This window comes from Callospermophilus lateralis, chromosome 10 (assembly GCF_048772815.1).
Source record: "Callospermophilus lateralis isolate mCalLat2 chromosome 10, mCalLat2.hap1, whole genome shotgun sequence".
NCBI lineage: Eukaryota > Metazoa > Chordata > Mammalia > Rodentia > Sciuridae > Callospermophilus > Callospermophilus lateralis.
In genome coordinates, this window is record NC_135314.1 from 120,168,697 (window position 1) to 120,193,398 (window position 24,702).

At 47.9% G+C, this 24,702-nt stretch overlaps 1 protein-coding gene across 1 annotated transcript in view; it reads right to left on the reverse strand.

The window, feature by feature from the left end:
• Nucleotides 1-24,702, reverse strand: part of Clstn2 (calsyntenin 2) — a 335,736-nt gene that overhangs the window by 92,145 nt on the left and 218,889 nt on the right. The window contains exon 5 of the mRNA XM_076867065.2: nt 19,623-19,772. Within this exon, the coding sequence (XP_076723180.1) occupies nt 19,623-19,772 (150 nt within the window). The remainder of the gene's footprint in view (nt 1-19,622; nt 19,773-24,702) is intronic.

Consider the following 24,702-nt stretch of genomic DNA (forward strand, 5'->3'; position numbering starts at 1 on the left):
GTGCCGGGCTCTGGGGCACCAAGGCAAGGGAGTGAACAGGTCAGGAGCCAGGGGAGGAGCAGGTGGTGAAGAAGCCTGTGCTGTCCCGTCAGAGAGGAGCCAGTGTTGTGTGACAGGTCAGAGAGGGGCTCCTTTGGATCCAGAGCTCCCAGCTGAGCTGACGCCCAAACGCCAAGGATGTCTGGAGCCTGGAGGTCTCAGGAAAGCAGGCAGGAAGCTGAGGCAGCCAGGAAGGTGGCTTGACTCTGTAATGCCACGATGTTCTTGGGGCAGGTCACGGGAGGGTCCCAAGTCTCAGAAATGTCCTTGGTAAAATCAGGGTCTCTCAGGGTCGTGGTGGAGGATAGTGTGTGACAATGTGTATTTGGCACCTAGTAGGGCTCTGAGCATAGTAGGGCCCCAGTAAGGAAGGGGGCAATGCCTCTCTGGGTCATAACCCCACTATGTTCTGCATGACTGCAATCTGGGTGTAGCCCTTAGCACCCTTCCGGGTTTCTCAAGCATGCCATGAGCAGTTGGGGGTTCATCCCCCAGGGGACTTACACTGAGGGGCGTATGGGCCAGAGGAACTGCGCGTGAAGGAGGGAGGACAGGCCTGCCTGTGGGCCCGGGAGCCGAGTTCCATCACCCTCTAGAGGAGGAGATCATGGAGCCCCTGCCGCCCATGCTCCAGAGGCCCCAGGTTCAATCCTAAGGCCGAACCTCTAGAGCAAACAAGGGGCTTCTTATGGGGCATATCTGAACCTCACGGCATGGTGAGAGGTCCACGCTCGCCAGGCACGTAGTGCGCTAGGATGTGTGAGTCTGTCTTCTGCCACTGTGACCTAAATACCCGACAGAAGCGATTGAGAGGAGGAAAAGTTTGTTTTGGCTCATAGCATCAGAGGTTCAGTCCCAGGTCGGCGACTCCATTGCTCTGGGTCTAAGCGGGGCAGAGCATCATGGCAGAAGGGCGAGGTGGAGGGAGGCCGTCCCTTTCACAGAGGCCAGGGAGCAGAGAAGCAAGGGGAAGGGGCTGCCGGGAAGATGCCCCCAGGGACCCACTCCTCCAGCGGCACCCCACCCCAGCCTGCAGTGACCACCCTGTCCACTCAAGCTCAGATGGACACCAATGAGGTTATAGCTCTCGTAATCTTTTTACCCCTGAGTTTCCCTGCATTAACGCAGGGGCTTTGTGGGGACACCTCCTATCCAAAGCATAGCAAAGCTGTCATGCCACAGTGGTGTGGTCACACGGCTGCTGCTTCAAGGACTTCCTTTCTATCTCCTTCCTCCTTGCTACCTCCCCGCACGCAACCTTTACGGACGTCTCCAGTCTAGGTGGATGCCCTCCTCTCTGCCCCACAGCCTCCTCTACACTGGACTGAAGCATTTCACCCCAAGCTTCATGTGGCTCTGAATGCCCGCCGTGCCCCGCGGTGCCTGGCACGGAACCTGCCCTCCCTGTCTGGTGAGGAGGGTGTGAATGAATCCTATACGATGCCCTGTTGGAATGAATGCTTGTGTGCCACCTCCCTCAGGAACCGTGAACCTTTTCAATCAGGGGTTGTGCGGTTTGGTTGAGCCTCCACATCGACATCAGAGTTCAGGGAGCAGTTGGCAGGTGGGTCTGGGGAGCCCCAGACTCCGAACCTTCCTGTGCCACAGTTCTTCTTGGGCTACAAGTAGAATCCAGGGCCTGTTGGCAGCTTCTCTGGAACCACCCACCCTCACAGCACCACAGTAGGTGCTTGGTTCTCTCAGTTTGGGGCAAGGCAATTAGTTGTTCCCAAACTGATGAGGGAGGAATCTGCTTCCCGATAATAAGAACTCATGCTGAAAGGGAAGCCTGTGCTCCTGCCCTCTCTCCTCTCTCCCAGGTGGGACTCTCCCTTTCTTTAGAGATGGAAATTACAAAGTGGAGAAAGTGGCTTCCTGTCTGAGGGCTTGGTGTGAGGCACCCCCTTCTCCAGGGTCCCCCACTTCTGCTAGTGTGGACGAGACCTGTCACCGCACCTGCTCTGCTCACAGTCGCCAGAGGCCTCTTCCCTAGAGAGAGACCACTGCGGAGGCCTCTTAGGTGGTTGTCACTGCTGAGAAAATCCACCTCAAGTCTCCTTCCGGAGGAGTGGGATGTGTTTCCACCCTCGGGCCACTCCTGCCCGGGAGGAATCAGGTACAGGAGAGCTTAAGGAACATTACAAGGCCAGAGGCTTTGTGGGCCTCAGGAGGCGTGTTCTAGAAGGTTCTGAGGAGCAGGCAGAATTGCCACTACATGGTAACAGAAAAGGACCAGGCCTGGTGAGCACTCTGTCCTGGGGAGGAGAAAGTTCCTGCAAACGCCTTCCACTTTTCCAGAAGGAGCTGGGGTGGGGATTAAGAGGGAAGAGGGTAAGCCACCAAATCCAGCCTTTGCCAATAACCTCCCTCTTCCTCCTGGATTCCTGGAGAGTAGGCGGTGGGCAGCGGCATCAGAACTGCACAATGATGGCAGGGCTGGGGGCTGGTGGGACTTGCCCGAGGCCACTCAGCCTTCTTACAACAGTCCTTCCAGCAGTGGGGGTGGGGGGGTTGTCAGAACTGAGAACAAGTTTTAAGTTTTACAAGTTTATTTTTGAATACTTGTTTTTTGCTGATTTTTTTTTTTTGAGAGAGAGAGAGAGAGAGAGATTTTTTTTAATATTTACTTTTAGTTTTCGGCAGACACAACATCTCTGCCCGTATGTGGTGCTGAGGATCGAACCCGGGCAGCACGCATGCCAGGCGAGCGCGCTACCGCTTGAGCCACATCCCCAGCCCTTTATGCTGATTTTTAAAAAGAGATAATCCTGATGTTGGCAAAGGCCCAGGGGGGGCTGCTGGTCTCTGCACGCCTGGCCTTGAGGGCAGTCAGTGGGGCTGGGGGTTTGCTTCACACTGAGGACTGGAGAGCTTGGAACTTGAATCTCCTCTCTCCTGATGTGATCAGGTGGACTTGGCAAGGCCACTGCCACCTGATAGTCTCATCTGTGGATTTGGGGACATTATTTTTACTCCTGGGCTGGTGGTCTTTTTTTTTTTGTACCTGGGATTGAACCCAGGGGTGCTTAACCAGAGTCACACCCCCAGTCTTTTTACGTTTTTTTTTTTTTTTTTTTTTTTTTTATTTTGAGACAGGGTCTTAAGTTGCTTAGGGGCCTCACTAAGTTGCTGAGGCTGGCCTCGAACTTGCAATCCTCCTGCCTCAGCCTCCCGAGCTGCTGGGATTATAGGCGTAGTACCACCAAACCTGGCCGGTGGGAAGTCTTAAAGGAGACCATGTAGACTAAGGGCCCAACCCAGAGACGGGCCCCAGGAAGGACCAACCCACTTCTTGACCTGCAGGCTTCCCAAACATCTCTGAGCTATATTCTGCTTGGAAAGAAAATCTTTTCAATTTACAAAGGGCCTAGAGACTCGTTTATGAATCGTGGTTCAATTTTTTTCTTAAGTGAACAGAGAGGAAGCAGACGGCCTGCTGTTTTAATAATCAGGCCTAAATTACCCCGTAAGTATTCCTGAAAAAGCTAACACTGGAATGCCGTCGGGATTTAGACTCCTTTCGTTGTGGATTAAGGATTTAGAAACATGATGATTTTATTATAACTCCTGCTAAATTCGGGGAACACATGTTTTCTTATCAGGAGAATATTAACCACTTGGAACTTCCGTACAAGAGGCCTAGAGGCAAAGTAAGCTCATCAGGCCTTCTGAGGGCACGGGGCTCCTGTAATCCAAGACGCTCAGGTCTGCGGTTCCCATTCTACCCTCCCTGCCTGGGTGCATGGCCAGGGGCCTGCAGCAGCTGAAAGAGCCTTAGGTTTTCTAGGGGATCCACACGAGGTGAGTGACTGGATCCCTGGGTGCTGGGCAGTGGGAGGGATGGCAAAAGGGTCCCCTGCATAGGGGCTGTGCAGGTGGCTGACATTCTAACCAGGCTGTGCAGGCCCGAGCACCTGGCACTTCCTAAGACTTTCTCTAAGGAACCGGTGGCCTTGCCCTCCCACGAGGAGATGCTGGGGTGGTCCCTTGGCTCAGCGATACCATGGTCTCCACTGGCCTTCCTGGACGTCTGAGGCTGGGTGGGTGGTGAGGTCAAGGTGGGCTGCAGACTTAAGCAGAGGTCCGAGGTTTGATGTCATCTCAGGGCCAGAAAACAGCCATGCCTAGGTCTTTCTGACTGCTTTGAGATGGTCACTCAACAGCTGAGTTAGAACCTGCTGTACATTTTCAGAACACTTAAGATGCTCCTGATAGCCAGCCCCTGACCAATCTGTGGAGGGTGTCACCTCTGACAGGGTCATGCAAAAGGATATGAACTTCAGTTCTGCTCAATTTGTTTCAAGAGTGTTAACTCTGCAGCAGGACAGATTCAGGTTCAAACTCCTGGCTCTTGGCTGTGTGGTCTTGGATAAGTGACTGGACTTCTCTGAGCTTTGTTACCCTCGTCTGCAGAATGGGACAACCCAAATCTACTTTGCAGAGTTCTAGTTGCTCTGGGAATTGGAGAAGAGGTAGGCAAAGCATGGAGGACAGATGGCTATTGTTGCCATGGATATCATCGTTGTTGTATGGTCCTTATCTTTATTTCATAGGCCATGGATTTACTGAGAACCTACTATGTGCTGGGCAGAGCCTGCCATGAGAGGCAGAGAAGTCATTGCCCCTAACTTTTTGAGTTCACTCAGTGCTGTGTGCCTATCAAGCTTTTAGGCTGCCACAAAAAAATAACCGGCTCTGGGGAGCAGAGGAAGGGATGATTTAAGCTGACCAGGGCACTCAGAGGGGCCTTCTGGAAGAAGTGACCTGGATATTTGTTTATAAAAAGGTTTTATCATGCTTTTGATTAAATAGGATAAGGTCAACAGATCAGGACGCAACTGCCATTAAAGAGATGGTTACACTCACAGATGCCCTAGAAAGGGGACATGCTCTACCAGGGGTGGCCATCCAGGAGAGCACCAGGGTCAGCCAGGAGGGAGAAAGAGATGGGGGGACGCCAAAGGCTTCACTGTGGTTTCCCTGGGAAGGAACAGGGGAGGCGGATGGACAGGCTGGGATTGGCTAGTTCCAATGAGGTCAGAGGCTCTAGGCCACAGGAGCTATCCCTAGCCACCTGACACCTGGCCCTGGGATGACATGGGCAGGTGAATGGTGGCCAGTGGTATGAGATCCTGATGAGGACGTGGCGTGGACTGTGGGCTCTGGATTGGGTGGCTTGTCTTTGAACAGCTGGTCATCACTGACCCTGAGAATCAGCTAGCTCTCAGGGGACAGTCACTCCGGGGTCAGGCAGGCCCCAGAGGTCCAAGCATCAGAGGGCAGAAGAGAAACCCAGGATGTGTCCACAGGGCCTCGTGACTGTGACAACTTCAAGTGGTGCCACTCAGGTGGACAATGATGTGACCGGTCTCCCCCGCCCCCACCCCTGGCTTGCACAACCCAGCAGGCTGGCACAGGCCAGACAGGGAGGTACAGGTGACACTTGGCACCTGTGGTGGGGTGATACCAGAACGGAGCTGTGAGTTTTGGGTCCCCATGACAAGGACAGCAGGTGGTGGCCCGGAGGTGGATTCTTGGGTGTGCTCACAACACTCTCCTAAGGCCTTAGTGGGAGGCAGGGGTGAACTCTGACCCCTGCCATCTGCCTGCTTGCGCCTTGGGATGAGGTCCTCAGAGCCAAGCCCAACTTTGGGTAGGACCAAGGTGACATGTAGACTCCTGGGTGCAGACCCTGCCTTAGCTGCTGTAGCAAGCAAGTCACTCCCGAACCTCTGGGGCCTCAATTTCTTCATCTGCAAAGCGGGGACAGCTCACAGCTCCAGCTTTGGAGCAGCTGGAGTATAACTCCAGGGAACCAGGGCTTTGGCCTCAGACCTGGGTGTGAATCCCAGCTCTGTCACTTGCAGTCGGGTGCTGTGGGCACGTGGGCGGGTCATTTCCTTCTGTGTCTGGGTTTATTCACGTGAACACGTATTTCAGAGTTGTTCACAGGGTTTCTATGAGATAATGAATGCAAACCACTTAGCCCTGGGCTTGACACATAATAGGCACATACATTTTGAGCATTAAATTATTTGGCTTTCTCTCTTCCAATTAAAAACAATTACACACAGGCACCATTTCAAAAGGAACCAGCGCAGACTCTCTGAACTCAATTACAAGTATCAGGAATCCCTCTCTTCCTTTATTACTGACCTTTTTCCATTTACTATATTTTATTTTCCCAACATTTTATTACCTTTTAATTTCTACTAAGAGGAGATAATTAACCACAAAAGAAAAGGAGGTGGGGGATAAATAGGTCTGTGTCCGCAGCCTTGGTTAAGCCTCTAGCCTGGGGCTCCTGCTGATCGGATCCCCTGCCCAGCGCACAGACCTGCTCTTCCTGTGGCTGCCCCTTCTCCTCCTCTGCATCTCACGGGTGATTCTGGAGAGGAGGCTGTCTCGGGGTCACCCTGGTGAAGAGTCTGCTACACTCCACCCTGCCCTCTTGCTCCTGAGAGCCATTTCCTTATTTATTGACGTCCTTTCCTTTCCTGGGCTGGTGCAGGATTTCTATGGCTCAGTATTTCAGTATGGATTTCAGGGCTCAGTATTCATTGCTGAAATGAGTGCACGATCAGGTGGATGAAAATCAGAACATGCATGTGTGCACCTGTGCACATCCACATGGTACACACACCGGTTCTGGCTGCTAAAGGTGGGGGTCCTGCCTGCTGTCCGCACGGGGTGTACACCTTGCTTACCTATCACCCATGTCGCTCTTGGCCAGCTTCAAATGCCACACTGCCAGGCTTCAAAATGAGAGAAATTCAGGCTATGGATGGTGTGTGTGTGTGTGTGTGTGTGTGTGTGTGTGTGTGTGTGAGAGAGAGAGAGAGAGAGAGAGAGAGAGAGAGAGAGACCTTAGATACACAGATCACACACACACACTCCAGCCTGAGTGTGATGGTCTGAGGGTCAGTGTGTATGGCAACCACTTTTACTAATGGCTCCAATCTTTCAAGTCCTCATGGAGTTTGGACCCTTTGAGTCCCCCTAGATACTCTCAATAAATGTCACAGGAAATAACCTGAAATTTGTCCTCCAATTTTGCCTTGTTTGGAGTTTGCTCTAGTTCCCTGATAACAGAAGGGATTTAATTGTGTCCCAGGTGCACACCAGGATCCCTGGTTCCTCCACTTGAGCAGAGCCCCGTGTCTGACCCAGACGACGGCAGGGTCACACTTGTCACCTGACTCCCAGGCCAACATGTAAAGATGGCTCGGGGCAGATTGAACAGGGCCGATGATCTGTGCCTCCCCAGTTCTATGGGGTGCGGGCAAGAGCAAGCGCCAGAGCCCTGCTCCTCACTGAGGCCCACAGACGGGCCTGGTCCCTTGACCACCGGTTACCACTCTGCCATGGGGTAAGTCCACAAATCGAGAGTCAGCATCTGGACACTGTAGTAGCAATTCAATAGTAATTTTATATCTGTTGAATGTAATAATGATGAAAGATTAGGCTTATATCTTGCAGGTCCTTGCTTCTCATTTCATTTTTTTTCTTCTAGAAGAATATATTGGTTCATGACTGATTGCTAAAGACTGTGTTCCGTTTCTAATAGGTAATTCGAGAAGCATTGCTTTACATAGTACCCTATCAAAGTTATTCCCTAAAACCTACTTCTAAAGCCTTCAAATAGAGAAGGCAATACTTCAGAACCCGTGCACTTGACCCTGTGCATCCTGATGTGGGCTGGTGGAAAAGCCCTCATAAGGGACCAGAGGAGAGAACCATGCTGGGGTTGAGAGTCTCTCTTTAGCCTGACCACATAAACTCTGAGGCTCAAAGGGGTAAGAGGGTTAAAAAAAAAAAAAATTCCCTTGCTGAGCCTCTCTTGAGTTTTATACCCAGCTGGTGTGCTCTGCGCTCCATGCACACTGATTTCCAGGTGAACATAGGAATGTGATTGAAGCTAACCTTGAGCCAGTCTGCACCATTTAACCCCACCCACCTTTTCCTAGCATCCTCTGTCTGCCACTCGGGTTTTTAACTATTCATTTATTTCTGTGATTGTCTGCAACTGTCAACCCCACCTCCAATCACAAGCTCTACAAGAGCAGGAACTGTTCCTAGAGCAAGTCCCCGAACCGAGTAGGTTCTCACTAAATATTGAAGAAGGTTTGCAAACGTGTATTAGGAAGGCGGCTTGTGCCCAGTTCTGGGGCTCAGGGATTCCTGGCCTCTTGCGCTGATGAACTTTTTTCTCTTTGCATTTCCTGTGGGTTCCCCTGCTCGCCCCAGCCCTTCTGAACTCAAGAGACGATTGCTGTTCTGCTGAGCTGGGTTTGGGGTTCACTCTCCACACCCATTCTCCGGGGCCCTCAGGTCTGCCCATGGCCCTGGTGCAAATTCTGCTCTACCAGCCAATCTGGCTCAGACAGCTGAGATTCTGCACCCTAACCCGGAAGCCTCTGTCCTTCCATGTGCAGGGAGGGGGGCCATTTTGTTCTGTGTACTTCTCTCATGCCAGTGTGAACATCTGGGTTCCCCCCAACAAGTCTTTGAGCTTGCTGATGTCAGGTGCCACCTCTTCAAAGCCTGTAACAACCCTCTCCTTCCTTACATCCTTGTTCCAAGCCCTCTGGGGGACAGTTGGGTCAACAACCAAGGCTGAAATGAACCCTATGGTGTTCTGAAGCCAGACCCTCTTTGCACTAATTTCTGATCAATCACTAATTACTGAACCCCTGAAGACGCTCAGCTGTCAAACAGAACATGTCTGGCAGGATGGATGCCGGGAAGGTACAGCAACTAGGCAGCGTAGAACAGCCCATTTGAAGAAGAAGTCTCCCAAGGGGGTCCTGGCTCACTCCACCAACCGGGCTACTTTCTCTTGAATTTATAGAAATGCCTTCCACTATGTCCAATAAACAGGAGCATTTTCCAGGCAATTTTCTTATCTTGGGACAAATGTATTATCCGTTAAAGATGGAGCAGCTGTTCTTTAAGAATCTTTACTTTTACGGCTTTGAATAGCATTTACAATCCAAGAGGACAGTTTTTATGCACATATTTTCACTCTTCTGGAAAAGATGAGGCGTGCCTAATTTTTCATACTCTAGTTATGTAAATCTCTTTAATCTAGCAGTGGTAGATACTTTGTAAATTCATGTATTTACTTCAAGACAAAAGGACCCTGACTCTAGGTGGTACTGGAGTGCAGTGTGCAGGACTTTCCCTTCTCACTGAACAGCGTGGTGAAGTTGGAACCAAATTCTCATCAAGAGAAAATATGGTTCACATCCTGAGTCAGCTGAATGCACTGAGACCTTTTGCGGGGGAGAGGTGGGAGAGGCGCCTCCCGTATGCTGCTGGGGTGGGGGTAAAAGGTACCTTTAAAATACCTGAGGTTTCGACTGCATACCTGCACCTTGAGAAAGGAAGTTGAAATTCAAAGACTTCTGCAGGATAGTCAATGCAGTGTAAAGAAAACTGGAACCATTCTGGCGACCAATGGCCCACAGCCCGACCCAACCACAAGGGTGTGGCCGAGCACATCTGAATACAGGGATGTCTTCAGATCTATGGGGGAATATAATGTTGCAGTGGAGGGGGTGGGAGGCTTATTATGTGGGGAGAAGCACAGGACATAGAGTTAAGTAGAAAAAGAAGACAAAGTTTTCAAATGACTGAATAAAGGGGAAAAACTATACTACAATATTGAAAATACTGCATTATTAGATTATGGGGAATTTTTATTGTGATTATTATTCTACAATATATATTATTTTCAAATGAACATAAACTCTTTGTAATTAAGAAAAAGATGTTTACATAAAAAAAAAAAAAAAAAAAAAAGCTGCAGTGACCCGCATGCCACTTATTGCCTTGAAGTTTTCTCCAGAATGCAGAGCTTGCAAATCTCACTTGGAAAACAGCCCTCCCCTCGCCTGGAGCAATCTAGTCTGCTTGGGCAGGGAGGTGGCCTCTTCCCTCCATCACAGGAGGCCCTGTTGGCAGGCGTGAGTCCCGGTCTCACACATGGAGTGCTTTGGCATTTGGTGGCATGGGCGTATGATCCCTGGAGGCCGAGAGCAGAGGAGCAGGAGCTTGGAGTCTGCGCAAGGGGACAGCCTACTGTCAACATTTGCTTCCAGGCAGGCAGCCTGGGAAGAGGGCTGCTGTCCCCAAGAAGCCCAAGGAAGCTGGGAGATTCAGTGCATGTGAGGGTGTCCTTAATGAGGGCTCCCAGCAGGTGGGCAGGGCCCTGCTCCTCATGGGTTCTGCCTGTGGGAGGCTGGATGTAGAGACCCAGGGGTGCAGAGTCTGAGGCCAGAGCCAGATGAATGCAAAGGAGAATTAAAGCCCTTCTGGTCTCGGGCCTCCAACAGAGGTCTCATTGGGAAGCTAACAACCAGCTTCCCCAGACAACCAGCTCGTCTTAAACCATGGTTGAACAGAAAGGTGTTACACTAAAAACTGACTCTGAAACTCCACCAACCATGTGATCAGCAATGAATTCTCAGAATGTACGCGCTTTTCGAGGTTCCAGACAGGTGGATGATCTGAAGGCCTCTAGGCTACAGGGATAGAGGTTGACTGGGTGCCATGGAAAGATGGGACCTGGTTTGGATATGGTTTGTCCCCCAGGATTTGCATGTTGGAACTGTAGTCCCAATGCAATGGTGTTAAAAGACCGTGGGACTTTAAGAGGTGGGGCTTAAGGGGAGGTGATTAGGTCATGGGGCATCACTCTAGGAATGTTTTTCTTATGAGACTGGGTTAGGCCTTGAGGGAGTGAGTTAGGTCTCCCAGGGATGGCTTAGTTACAGCAAGAGTGAGTTGTCATAACACAGCTCAGTCTCCCCTTTGCTTCTTTTGCACACACACTCCTTACTTCTCTTCTGAGCTGAGATGCAGTGTGAACCCCTCAGCAGACACCAGTTAGATATTGGCACATTGCCTTTGGACTTTTCTGCCTTTGGACTTATCCAGCCTCAGGTATTCTGTTGTAGCAACACAAAACAGACTATGACAAGTCCTGCCATAAAGAATCCTCCACACTGGGAGGATTCTTGTCCCTTTAGACCAGGAGAACTTTATTATACCTTTGGCTTCACAACATCTCTCTAGAAGGCTCTTTCTATCTCATCCACTGTCCACATCAAAAGCCTCAGTGAATTGCTCATGCATACTAACAGGGAAACAAACAACTTTTTCTTAAACTCCCCTCTGCAACTATAACTTCTCTCTCCTGCTAATCATAAAGCAAGAGGCGCTGAGCAGAGTGGAGGCACAAAGACCCCCAGGAGGTGCAGCAGGGGAACACACACCCCCCTGGGAGCTCTTCCTTCTCATCACAGGGCATTTAGCTGATTGCATTCACCTTTAGACCCTAGCTCCCTGCAGATTCTCTGGGAAGCCTTTCTAATGCTGGTTGCCTCCCCTGGACACTGGCCAGGCTTACCTGGTGTCTGACCTCTCCACTGGGGCTTACCTGGTGCTGGCCCCAAAGGCCCTGTGTTGGGGTGACCCTTTACCTGCCTGCCCTCATCCACCCTGCAGCTCACAGGGCCCAGGATCCCCCTGCTGGCCTGGTGTAGTGCAGGCTCCGGGAGAAGGATATTGAGTTGAGAGAAGGCAGGGAGCTTCCTATTGGGGCCAGGACCACAGCTGCTCCTCTGCCTGTTTGGGGTAGAGTTGGGCTCCACCTCCTCATCTGGCCCTCTGTGGGTCCCATGTCACTCAACAATGACATTTGAATCAGGGCTCCCAGGATGACCACAGATAACTCCTAACTCTCCACCCTGAGCCTCCTTCTACCAAGAGTCATGTGAGATGGATAGAGTGGGGAGGTGGTAGTTCAGCCCATTTCAGAGACTAGGACAATGTGCCCAGTAGATGAAGGTACATGTGTGGGGGCCTGCTCACCAGTAGAGTCCAAGTTCAGTCATTCTGTAGATGACATTAGCACCCCAGCTGTCTGGACTGCTGGTCACTTGATGATGCAGAACAGAGAGGAAGCCTCCACTCACTAGACTCTTCTCTGGGCCTCTTATGTGGCTCTCAACCCACATGGCATCAATCTGAGGAATGGATGAGCAAAAGGCTCCTCTCACCACAGAGATGATGTGCCCAAAGTCACACAGCCAGCACATGCCTGCAGAGGTGGCCAGTTGCTTCTGTTCATTCTCTTCCTCACTCATTTCCTTCATTGCTAGCTTTAGTTTTTTTCTTTCCCAGGCACAGTTCTGCCCCTGAAGGTCCCCAGGACACATATTGTTATCGGCTTCATTTTGCAGATGCCACATTGGAGACTGAGTGACTTGTCCAGTATCCCTAAGCCAAGGTCTGGTGGAGCCTGGATTTGAACCCAGGTCTTTCTGATGTCAGAACCAACACTCTGAAGCCCTGACCTCTGCAGACTCCCTACAGGAAGACATCCTGGGGGCTGCAAATATTTTTTTTCCATGTTTTCTTGGTGCATTATAAGGATACATAACAGTGGGATTCATAGTCAATATTCCAACAAGCACATGACATAGCGATATAATGTGGTCAATATCATCCCCCAATATTTCCCCTTTTTCTCCCCTCTCGCCTCCCCCTGGTCGTGTTTCTCCACCCTACTATTTCCCTTCAATTTTTATGAGTTACCCACCCCGACCTTTTCTTTTTCCTTTCTCCTCTCTAGCTTCCACATGTTTGGGAAAAAAAAAAAAATTAGCTTTCTGAATTTGGCTTATTTCACATAACATAATGCTCTCAAGTTCCATCTATTTTCCTGCAAATTACATCATTTCTTTCTTCTTTATGACAGAATAAAACTCCGTTGTATCTATATATCACATTTTCTCTGTCCATTCATCCATTGGATGAACCAACCTGGGCTGGTTCCACAATTTGGCTATTGTGAATTGTGCGGCTTTGAACATGGGTGTGTGTGTGTCTCTGGGTGTGATGACTTTCATTCTTTAGTATCAATACTGAATGGTCCATCTGGGTCTATGGTGGTTCCATTTTTAGCCTTTCGGGGAACCTCCATACTGATTTCCATAGTGGTTGAACTAATTAACGACCCACCAACAGTGTAAAAGCATTTCTTTTGTCTCTGCATCCTCTCCTGCATTTATTATCGTTTGTGCTCTGGATAGCTGCCATTCTAACTGGAATGAAAACTCAGTGTAGTTTTGGTTTGCATTTCCCTAATTGCTAAAGATGCTGAACACTTCTTCATGGATTGGTTGGCCATTTATATTTCTTCTTTTGAGAAGCATCTGTTTAGTTCATTTGTAGAGACGCATAGTTAAAAGAGCTGTCAGAGGATGATGGAGTCGGCTAATTGTGTGGCTCTGAGAGTTGAGATGTGGCACAGAGAGATGAATAGAGCCTATGGTTGTCATTAGGGGAACTGATTCTAGCCATGGTCCTTCTCTCCAAATCTGTGTTTTCTTGGGCAAGTCTTGTCCCCTTGGGGTTCCCAAGAGGTCATCTAAGAAGGCTGAGAGATGGATGCCCTGCTCTCCTGGATGAAAGCAGGTCCCCACCACACTAAAAGCCACAGTGTCCCAAGGCTGCCTTGTTCAATTACAAATTTTCTTTGCAACGTGGGGAAGGGTTCTAAGTGAAGAATTTCCCTTGACATTTTTCTGATGCTCTTGAAAAATGGCGAGAGCTTGCCTTTGCTCTGAGATGCACTGTGGGCAGGAGCACTATGTCTGCAGACAGAGGGGACCAGCCCTGATATTACCAGCTGTGTAAGAGTCTTAACCTCAGCATCCTCATCTGTAAAATGGGAAAGTAGTAGCTTCCAGGGTGTGGCAGAGAGTAAAGAAGATGTGCAAACAGGTGCGTGCAAAACTCTGAGATGGGGCCTTGCAAATAGTAAATGCTCCCCGACAGCAGTAATTATTATTATTATTGATGATGATGATGATGATGATGATTATTATTTTGAGAGAGAGAGAGAGAGAGAGAGAGAGAGAGAGAAATTTTTTTTAATATTTATTTTTTAGTTTTTGGCGGACACAACATCTTTGTTTGTATGTGGTGCTGAGGATCGAACCCAGGCCGCACGCATGCCAGGTGAGCGCGCTACTGCTTGAGCCACATCCCCAGCCCCATTATTATCATCATCATCATCATCATTATTTAGTACTGCTTGGGTCCAGTGCAGTCTTCCCCCACCTTGCTCCTACTTGGGGCTGAAATTGGACCCAGGTATCCTCCAGGGCCCATTTCTCTCCAGGCACAGGAGAGACAGGAGGAAGCAGGCTTAACATGGGCACTTTTCTACAGCAGGTCTTTAAGCACACTGAGTTGCCATCCAGGAGGTGAATCAGCATCCTGTACAAGGCATCTGTTCTACCTTAATGACCGGCTATGTCAGGGATGTCAAAACAGGTCGTTATTCACAGAGGAGTGTCCCTGGATGCCCGTGCCAGCCTACTCCCCTGGTGGCTTTGAGCAAACCGGAGCTCAGGGTCACCCTGCTGCAGCCAGCGGAGTTGAGGTCTCCATGCCGGCTTGTGGCAAAGTGCTCCACTGTGAGTTTTAAAATTGAAATAAAAGAGACTAAAAAAAAAAAAAAAAAAAAGCCCTGCCATTCACTCAGGGCCTCAGAGTGTGGTTCTGTATGGGGCTCTCCCCTGGTAGGCTTCCCTCCAAACCCCAATAAGAAGACATTTTTGTGTTTACATTAAAGGAAGCTGAAGCCAGACTCAATAAGTTTGCCAAGTTCGCAGCGAGCAGTGGAGCCAAGCTGGACCAGAACCTGGGTTCCTGCTCCGTCCCCCAGGACTGTTCCACCCTATCCCCACCGCCTCCCTTGGGCCCCAATCTCCAGCCACACAGCCTGTACAGTTCTATGCATTTACCTGCATGTGCCCCTGCGTGTTCATTTCTATGGCAGCACCTATTGTCTCCACTGTCACCCTTGCATTATGACAATGGGGACAATAGTCATACTGCTATGACTATTGCCAGAGTGATTAAAATCTTGATAGTGATTTGAATTTTGCCAAGTCCTTCTACCCTAGAACCCCTTTTGGTCTTAACAATCCCACAAAATGGTTTGTCCAAAGAGTACGATTCTTAATTCTCTGTCGGGGAGACCAAAGCTCAGTCAAAGAAATGGCTTTGGCCAAGTCTCTGGCCAGATCATGACAGAGCGAAGGTTGGAGCCCAGCCACATCCTCACAGGTCTCTACCTGGCCCCCGCACCCTCTCACCTTCCAGGGCTCCATGCTTTCCCCAGGGCGGGGCTCTGGGCATTTTGCTTGGGAAACGGGATCCTGAATGAAGACCTGGGAGATAAGAGGGAACCAGAGGGGAGGCCTCGGAGAAAAGGAGAGCATGAGGAGGGGGGGCTGAGGCTGCAGGATGCAGGATCTGAGCCCCCTGAAGACCCTCAAATAGAGCCTGAATGGAAGGGTGGTTGGGGGTGATTTTTCAGACTAAATTATATTTGAAGGGAAAGTAGAGATTTCCTCCTCTGGTGTAAGGAGCCACAGTTGGGGACACCATCTTTGTGTCTTAGGCTTACCACCCAAGCCTTGGGCTCACCTTGCTTCCTCTGACCCATGACATAACTCTTGGTTCAGAAATGGACAGACTGGAGGCATGGGTTTATTTTTGAATGAGTTGCCAGACCAGCTTAATCAAGGACACGTGCACTGGCTGGAGCAGAGACAGGAGCGGAATCCTGGGCTCCAGTTGCTGCTTCCTGGACGATGGTGCATTGAGCCCTGGCTTCCCCCGGAGGCCAGTCTCAGCACCACTTTATAGATGGAATAATGAGGGGTTAAATGCGTGGCTTAAGGACAGACGCAGGTCTCAAAACAGTTATTCTGGCAGAACTTTTTACAAAGCTGGTAAAGTGACCCTTAGAAACTCCCAAGCCTCTCTCCCGTCTTCTGTCCCAGCGTGATGGACAGAGAAGAATTTGACTTGCATCCTTGTCATTTAACAGCTTGGGCTTTGGGGCCATCGCTCAGTCTCTTTAGCCTAACTTCCTCTTTTCTGAAGAATGGACTAGAAATGCTGCTCTCACAGGTTGCTCCTGTCCTCTGTGCAGGGAACCTTGCTTTCATTATCTATAGATAACTCCTTTGTCTCTGTTCAAATATGTGCATTTGACGTCACAGGCTCCTAGGCTATGCATCCAATAAACTACTTCCTACTAAAGTGTCAATCAATGGACAGTAAGAGCTTCATGCAGCGATCAGAAAACTTTTCTGTAAATGGGTCCCAAGATGAATATTTAGGCTTTGAGAGCCATGAGGTCTCTGCCATGGCCACTCAGCTTCTCTGTTGCAGGGCACCGTAAGCAATCTGTAAAGGAAGGCACATGGCTGTGTTCCAGGGAACCTTATGAACACTGAGACTTGAATTTCTTATTATTCAAGTTCAAGTGCATGCATTATTCCTCTTTTGATTTTTTTTTCAATCATTTAAAATGTCTACTCTTTTTTAGCTCACAGTTATACAAAAACAGGGAGTTGACTAGATTTGTCTGTGTGCTGTGCTTTGCTGGCCCCTGGCTTAACGCACCAGGACAGCAAGAGGCATTTACATTTTAAGTGGGGATTATCTGTTAAAATGAAACATCGGTTCTGTGCTGGTGGAATCTCAGAGGGACCACTTCTTCAGGGCTCTGGGTATCAGCCTGCAGGAGCACCACGGCCGTCCCATCCCCTGACAGACACAGTTCCATTTTCTAGACCCTGGCAATTCTATTTCCCTAAGCAAATCAGGGCACCTTACTGTGCTCATCACCCTACGATTTGAAATCAATGTCTTTCATGGAGTAAACCTAAGCCAGCTCTTGGGTTTTCCTGATCAATAATTAATCTGACTTTTGAAAGGGGCAGCATGAAGCCAGCTGACCCCTGGGGCCTGCTCTATTTCCTCCAGGTGGCAGGAGATGGACGGTACAAGGGGACAGAGACATCCAGTTGAGGTGACTTAGCAGGAGACTCGTCTACCCCAGGCATGCCTGACTGGGGCGCCTGACTCCCTCTTATAGGCAGGGAAGCCTGCCTTACCTGAAGGTAGCAAAGAAACCAGTCAGACACACGGTCCCAGTTTATTCCTATGAAGCTGGGAGAAAGGGCCAGGCAGGAGACACAGGGCTGGGACCAGCTGTGGTCACTTCTTTCCTGGAGAAGAGTGCACTTCTGAGAGCTGCAGCCCTTTAGGGTGCAGGTAATAGGCCCAGGATGGGAGGTTGGTGTGAGGGCTGCCCAAGCAGTGGAAGAGCTCATGAGGGTGCTGGAGTGGGGCTAGCTCCCCTAAGGCAGGGAGGCACCGTGACCATGGCTACACAGGTCAGAATTCCTGGAGGGCCTGTCCATGACCAAGTGCATGCATCGCTAAATTGCCAAGGCTGGCTTTGAACTCATGATCCTCCTGCCTCAGCCTCCTGGGCAGGAAAAGGTACATTTTTCAACCAAGGTTTTGCTGCCCATTCATTCATCTGCTCCGCACTGCGCGTGCCCACGTTGTGCCTGGTCCTGTGCTGAGCCATGGAGATAAAACTGCCCACAGCATAACCCTGGACCTCCAGGAGCTGCTGACCACACTGCAGGGTGGGCGCTCAGCATGTTCCTCACACAGAATTGGACATCCTGGCCAAGATTTTCTTTGCATAGACTTAACATTACATTTGCATAGGTTTAGCAAGTTCACACCTCTGTAAAGATTACATTTAAATATAGGTATAAACAAGGAATCCCAAATCCGTGGGTGTCTCATTTGTCAAAGACCAAAAAACATCAGGATCACTCTCCAGATATGGCTTTGCTTTTTGCCTTTCCTATTTAAAATCTCACTGTGAGCACATTCCACCCTTTGGAAACGTATAGATTCTTTCTAGAGTTTTCTCTTGAGAGGCCAGGCCTTTACTGCTGATCCTTATGTAAAAATAAAACAAGATGAGTTCTTTACTTAGATAGTTTTTTGTTCACTCATTCAGTGACCCTTTCCCCTCCCCTCCCCTCTCCTTCACTCCCTCCCTCCCTTCTCTTTCTGGTACTGGAGATGGAACCTAGGGGCACTCCACCACTCAGCCACATCCCCAATCCTTTTTATTTTTCTAATTTTGAGACAGATTCTCACTAAGTTGCTGAGATTGGCCTTGTTCTTGCAATCCTTCTGCCTCAGCCTCCTGAGTTGCTGGGATTCCAGGCTTGCGTCACTGTGCCCAGCCATACATTGACTATTTCTTGAGCATCTCTTACTGTGGCCAGATGCTATGCTCAGCCTGAGAAACACAGTGACGACGAATGTGACAGAATCCTGCCTTTTGGGCCCTTAGGTTGTGAGAACACAGTTTCCTGTTCTGGCTTGGCCCCCTTTCTGTGTCTCCCACCTGATCCTAAATGAACCAGCACCAGGTGGCTCCACTCTGTTCCTTTCCTCTCTTGTGTCTCACAAGGTGGTTCTCCGGAGCATTTCATCTTCTCTTGGATTCAATGCCGGTGGTTCTGAGCTCTCTGCAGAGGTGGGAGCCTCTTCCCACCTCTGTCTTTTACTTAAACTTTAAGGTAGATCCAGTTGTGCTGGCAAGAGCATTTTGAGGGCTGCCTGCTCTCGAGCAGAGTGGAGGCCAGGTGTCTTAGACACAGTTGTCTTGTGCTGTACTTGACCCACATGGCCCCGAGGAAAGGGACTGGGAATGAATGCCTGACTGAAAGGCAGCCACTGGAAGTCTAACCAGGGACCTACAGGGTGACCTTGCCATGGTCTGCCTAAAAGAGAAGAAAAAATATAAAAGGGGCCAGAGGCCCAAAGACACATCCAGGAAGACACAAAAGCCTGGAGCATCACCAACACGTGAAGAAATGTCCCTTCAGTCACCCACACAGGGACACAGAGATGGACATTGACCTCCCTGCTCAGGCACCAGGCCTATCACCAAAGGGAGTTATCATTATTCTGCCTGTTAGGCCGGTTTGCGGTGGCTAAGGGAACAAAGCACCAGGCAACCCGCGCCCACGAGCTGCCCAGCTCTCTGCAAGATGCCCCTAAGCAGCTGTCCTTGCCTTCTTTTCATACCCTAAGGTCAATGACAGAGCCCACGGCCTAAAGGTAATTGGAATACCTGCTCTGTCTTTGTCCCTAAAAGATCTACATTGACACAAAAATCCACTTCATCAAAAGCCATCGCTTCTCCATTCCCTGAGTCAACCTTTTAGAAACCCACCAACTCAGAGGCTGTCACCTGCATCCCCCACCCATGATCTGAGTGCAAGCAACATGGCGATCTTCCCAAGGTATCCTTCAGGGGTAGAAATCTAAGGTGCACCAGCCTAGCTGAGCACCCCGGGAATCAAGTAGGTGGGCTCACTGGCAATTCCTCATCAGCGCTGTGGGATAATTACTATTATTTTGGAAATGTCATCAGGTTTGAGAAAGGGAGCATCGACCTTAGACAAGTTTCCTCTGAGATTCTCAGCTGTAAAATGGGGGTAATAAATCATCTAAGAAGTGTGAAAACAAACTATTTCTTGCAGCAAAACCATCACATTTAAAACATTCCTTCCATTGTGTCATAATGATTCGAGGACACAGACTGTACCCCGTTTATACCAGGCTAAGATGCCTTCAGGTAACAGGACTGATGAAACCAGGCCCACCTTGCCAGCCAGGCTTGCAAACTGGCTTCACGTCCACCTGCACCAGGGTATCCTGAGCAGCGGGCTTCTGTCCACAGTCATACGCCGTCACCAGGATCTCATACTGGCGTTGCTTGTCATAGCTGAGCTTCTCAGTGTTCCTGATGTTGCCTGAAGAGTGAAGATCAAAATAATTTCAGGGCAAGTTAACCACACTGCACCTCTTCCAAATCCCTTCTCCAGTCCTTCAACCTTCATAAGAACGATACCAGCCTTTTCCCCACCTCTTCGTAAAAACGGGAGCCAGAGAGGAGCTCCCACCCGTGGCCTGCTGATGCTGTGGTGGTAGAATCCCAGGAACCCCTGGCTGGAGCCACCTCTCCATGCAGTGGGGCTGCTGAGGAATTCTGAGCACACATCTGGAATCCACTGGCCTGGGTTTGTAAGAACTGAGTTGCCTTCAGAGCTCCCTCCCACAGTGCATGCACGCACGTGGCTGCATCTCTGACCTGGGGCTGAGGGAGCCCATCTGCCATGAAATTTCTGGGAAAAAGATGGAATTCAGAAAATGTCCTGACACATATTTCTGAACATCTGGGCTTGTCGCCAGAAATGTTCACTGCCTCTTCTCACATTATTTTGCTACCAAATAGGAAGTAAAATCAATAAAAAAACGTGTGACCTCCCTTCTGAAAGCTACACAGAATAACAGATTCTTTGCCCTGAGGAAGAAGACATTTTTCTTTTATGAGAGAGAGAGAGACCAAACAATTTTTTTTTGAGTCATTTGTGTGTTTTTTGTTCCTGTGGGATTGACAATACGATTCATAAATACATATTTGCTAATTAATGAGCAAAATTTTAATTGACTATTTCTGCAGGAGTACGATTTTTCGTTCCAAAGAACAAATAACGACCCAAAGCTCATTTAACACTTTAAAGTTTTTAATTCCAAGAGATGAAAGTCTTCCTTTGGTGAGCCTAATTTCTTTCATTCCTGCTTTAAAAATATTTTTTCTATTTTATTTTTGATGGTGAAGTTGACAGCGAATTAGACATGAAATGTTATCATCATCTTTTATGAGAAGTGAAATTAAGAAAATGGAAATTAAAAGAACAGACCAATGAACAAATCATCAAAAAAATGGCTGACTCAGGTAGATTTTTTATGTCTTATTAAAACCATAGGAAAGTTACCTGAATTTCTTCCATTCTGACGGATGTATATTATTCACATGAATTGAGACAACATGGAATTAAGACAAAAAATATTGAATAGGAAGGAACCTGACATAACTTTCCTATGTTCATGTATGAGTACACCATCAGTGAATCTCCAAATCATGCACAACCACAAGAATGGGATCCTGATTAGAATAAGTTCTATTCCATGTAGCTGTAATATATCAAAATCCACTCTTACTGTCATGTGTATCTAAAACGAACAAACAAAAAAGGTTGAAAAATTAGAAAAATAAAATAATGTTTTAAAGACTGGAAAAGCTCATCCATCAATCACCTAGTGTCATTGAGAGTGCTCAGGGCTGGGTCACAGGCTGGTCTTGCACCTGCGGGGACCATCAGGCTGGGGAGCTGGGGGGGTGGCTAATGTCAAGGAGGGAGGACAAAGTCATTGTTACACTGAACCAAGAATTAGAATGATTCATCTGCTCTGGACTGTTTCTAAAAATGCAACTGCATCTATTGATTTGAAGGAGCATTTAGTTTAATAAATTCATTAAACAAAATCTGCGAATTAAAAATGGATCTGATGGGTTTCTGGCTTTTTATCTGGCATTCAAAATTGCCTTCATGTCCCCTGAAATGTTTGTTTTCTTCTCAGTCCTGAGAGCCTGCACGGGCCTTGGACCACTCAGTATTTGGTTGGTAACTCTCCTGATAGATTCTGTTAACAAACTGGCTTGTGTCGTTATTGTCATCACAGGGGAGGGTTCTGTCGGGGGGAAGCACTTTCATATAACCACCAGAAAAGTCTGTTTCCACAACATCAGATGGAATTTGGAACAGAAAGTTTTTAAGTTTCTCTTTCCTTAAGGTTAAACGGTTCTCTTAGAAGAGGAAGGCTCGGGGTCCCTAGTCGATGTGACATTAAGCAGACCAAACACTATTGATTGTGGTCGAAAAATAAACACACAAGCTGAATCCTTGACTCAATTTGTCTCGACTCCACTTCCGTAACAAGTCTTAATGAAACTGTCTGAGAAACTAATTGACTTTCTCTGCCACCACTAACTTCACGCATGGGAAAAATAAGGTTTCAAAGCACAAGAATTTGAAGCATTAGCTCAAAAATAAGGGCACAGTCTTGAAGCCCATCCCTGTGTGGGAGGAGGTCACCTTTGGCTCAGATGCACAACTAAGATCTTTTGAAAGCTCAGAATACGCCCTCCACTTGACTTCTGTTGCAATTATGTGTGTTTCCCCCACATTTGGATGAATTTTCCTACTGACTGTCCTCTTCTCAGGAGACCTGAGCTCACAGGAAACTCACGCAGTCTCTGGGCTTGTTTCTCCAGGTCCAAAGGTACCTGGGAAGCAAATCCTTATAGAACTATTAGTTCCAGACTTAGATATTAATGAAGGTTGCTTTTACTCTCAGGAGAAGTGGGTGGGGGAATAAAGAGAGAAGTGCTGCAGCTAGGGGCACACCTGTAATCCCAGAGGCTCGGGAGGCTGAGGCAGGAGGATTGCGAGTTTAAAGCCAGCCTCAGTAACTTAGCAAGGCCCTGGGCAACTCAGTGAGACCCTGTCTCTAAATAAAATATAATAAGGGTTGGGGATGTGGCTCAGTGGTTCAATGCCCCTGGGTTCAATCCCCTGTACTGAGAGAGAGAGAGAGAGAGAGAGAGAGAGAGAGAGAGAGATAAGCACTTTGTCTTCCTTCCAGTGGAGTTAAAATGGGAATAACCTTCTGGAAAGCTCTGTGGTAACCCAAGCCTAGCACTTTGAACTTGCTCTTATCTTTCTACAAGGACTCCCTCATCTAAAAACAGATCCTGGGAAAATTGATAAAACTGCAGATATAAGTGCATATATGTTCATCTAAGTATTACTTACATATTGGATAATGGTCTGATAGGTAGCGGAGTGTAAGAGTCTTCTACACCTAAGATGGAGCTTTGCTCAGCACTGAGATAGTGATTATTAAATATCTGTAAGGATGGGAAAGTATCTGCCATCAAATTTTAAGTGAAAATCAGAAGACAAAAATAAGCAAGGATAGTGGGCTCTTAATTTTATTTCCATATCATAGAAAAGTACTGGAAATATGGGAAACTGTTGTCAGCGGTTCTCTTTGGCAGGAGGATGGTGATGAATTTCCTCTCCACCCTCCTCTGTGCTTTCCAAGTTCCCCACCCAGGGCTTGCATTGCTATTCTACTCAGGTGGCAAAGAAGCATTTTCACTGACTTAAAGAATAAACAGATTTGAGGACACACTCTGCTCAGAAACCGCAGAGTCCCAGGACTCCCTGGGGCAGCCTTCTGACAAAGAGCCCAACTGAGAGCAAACATTGGCTTGAGAAGTAGAGCATCTGTCACCTGGTCCCTGGGCATCCTCTCCTGTCAGCTCCTATCATGCTCCAGCCAGTGGCTTAGCCAGACATCCCAGCCAGCACCTGTGTGCGCATTAGTTGAGGTAGCAACAGCATCAGGTGCAGGACTTAGTCCCATTTTATGGATGAGGATCTGCAACCATGCTCTACGTTAGGTCCCAAGCACTTAATCATCTTCTTATGGCATATTTGCAGCCTTTAACCAATGTCCTCCCTTTTCTCCCACCCCCAAGTCCCTGGTAAGCACCATTCTATTGTCTATTCATTCAGGTTGTTACAAATGACATGGTTTCCTTCTCTTTTTAGGCTGAATAATATTGTGTGTGTGTGTGTGTGTGTGTGTGTGTGTGTGTGTGTGTGTTTCCTACATTTTTTTAATATCCATTTATCTGTCAATGGACATTTTGGTTGTTTCCATGTCTGGGCTGTTGTGAATTAAGCTGTAATATTATGGGAGTGTCTTCAAGACAGTAACTTTGTTTCCTGTGGTTATATGCCCAGGAGTGTGATTGCTGGATTAAATGGTAGTTCTGTTTTGAATGTGCTGAGGAACTTCCATATTGGTTTCTAGTGGCTGGACCAGTTTGACAGTCCCACCAACTCATACATCCATCTCCTCTTTAAGGCTTGCGGGGTTGATGTTTGGTAAGAACCATCCTAATCATAATGAGGGCATATCTACTGAGGCTTTGATCTGTGTTTCACTGATGATTAATGATACTGAGCATCTCTTGTTGTACCCATTGGCTATTTTATTTCTTCCTTGGAAAAACATCCATTCAGGTTTTTTTTTTACCCTTTTTTAATTAGATTGCTATTCTGCTGTTGAGTTGTATCTGTCTCGTCTATTTTGGATAACTTATTGTGTATATGGCTTAGAAATATTCTCTCTATTCTGTAGGTTGTTTTTTATGTTGTTGGATTTTTTTTTTCCTTTTGCAGTGCAAAACTTTTTAATTTGATAGAGTTCCACATTTTTTTATGTTTGCTTTTGTTGCCTGTCATATTCATGTCAAAATGATTGGTAAAAATGATTGCCAAGACCAATGTTACGGAACGTTCCTAGGTTTTATTCTAGGAACTTTAAGATCGTAGGACTTATGTTTAAATCTTTAATTCATTTGAATTGATTTTGTATAAAGTAAGAGTATAATTCCTTCCTTCCTTCCTTCCTTCCTTCCTTCCTTCCTTCCTTCCTTCCTTCCTTCCTTCCTTCTTTCCTTTTTTATCCAGGTTTTCCTAGCACCATTTATTCACAAGTCTATCCTTTGACCATTGCATATTCTTGATACCTTTGTCAAAAATTAGCTAGCTATATATGCGCGAATTTATTGTGTTCCTGGGTTCTCTGTTCTGTTTTCTATGACAGCAACATGCTGTTTTGATGATGATAGCTTTATAATATAGTTTGAAATCAGGAAGTGTGATGGCTCTAACTTTGTTCTTCTTGCTTAAGATTGCTATCATTGCCCAGGGTCTTTTGTGGTTGTATAGAAATCTTAGGATTGCTTTTTCTAACAATTGT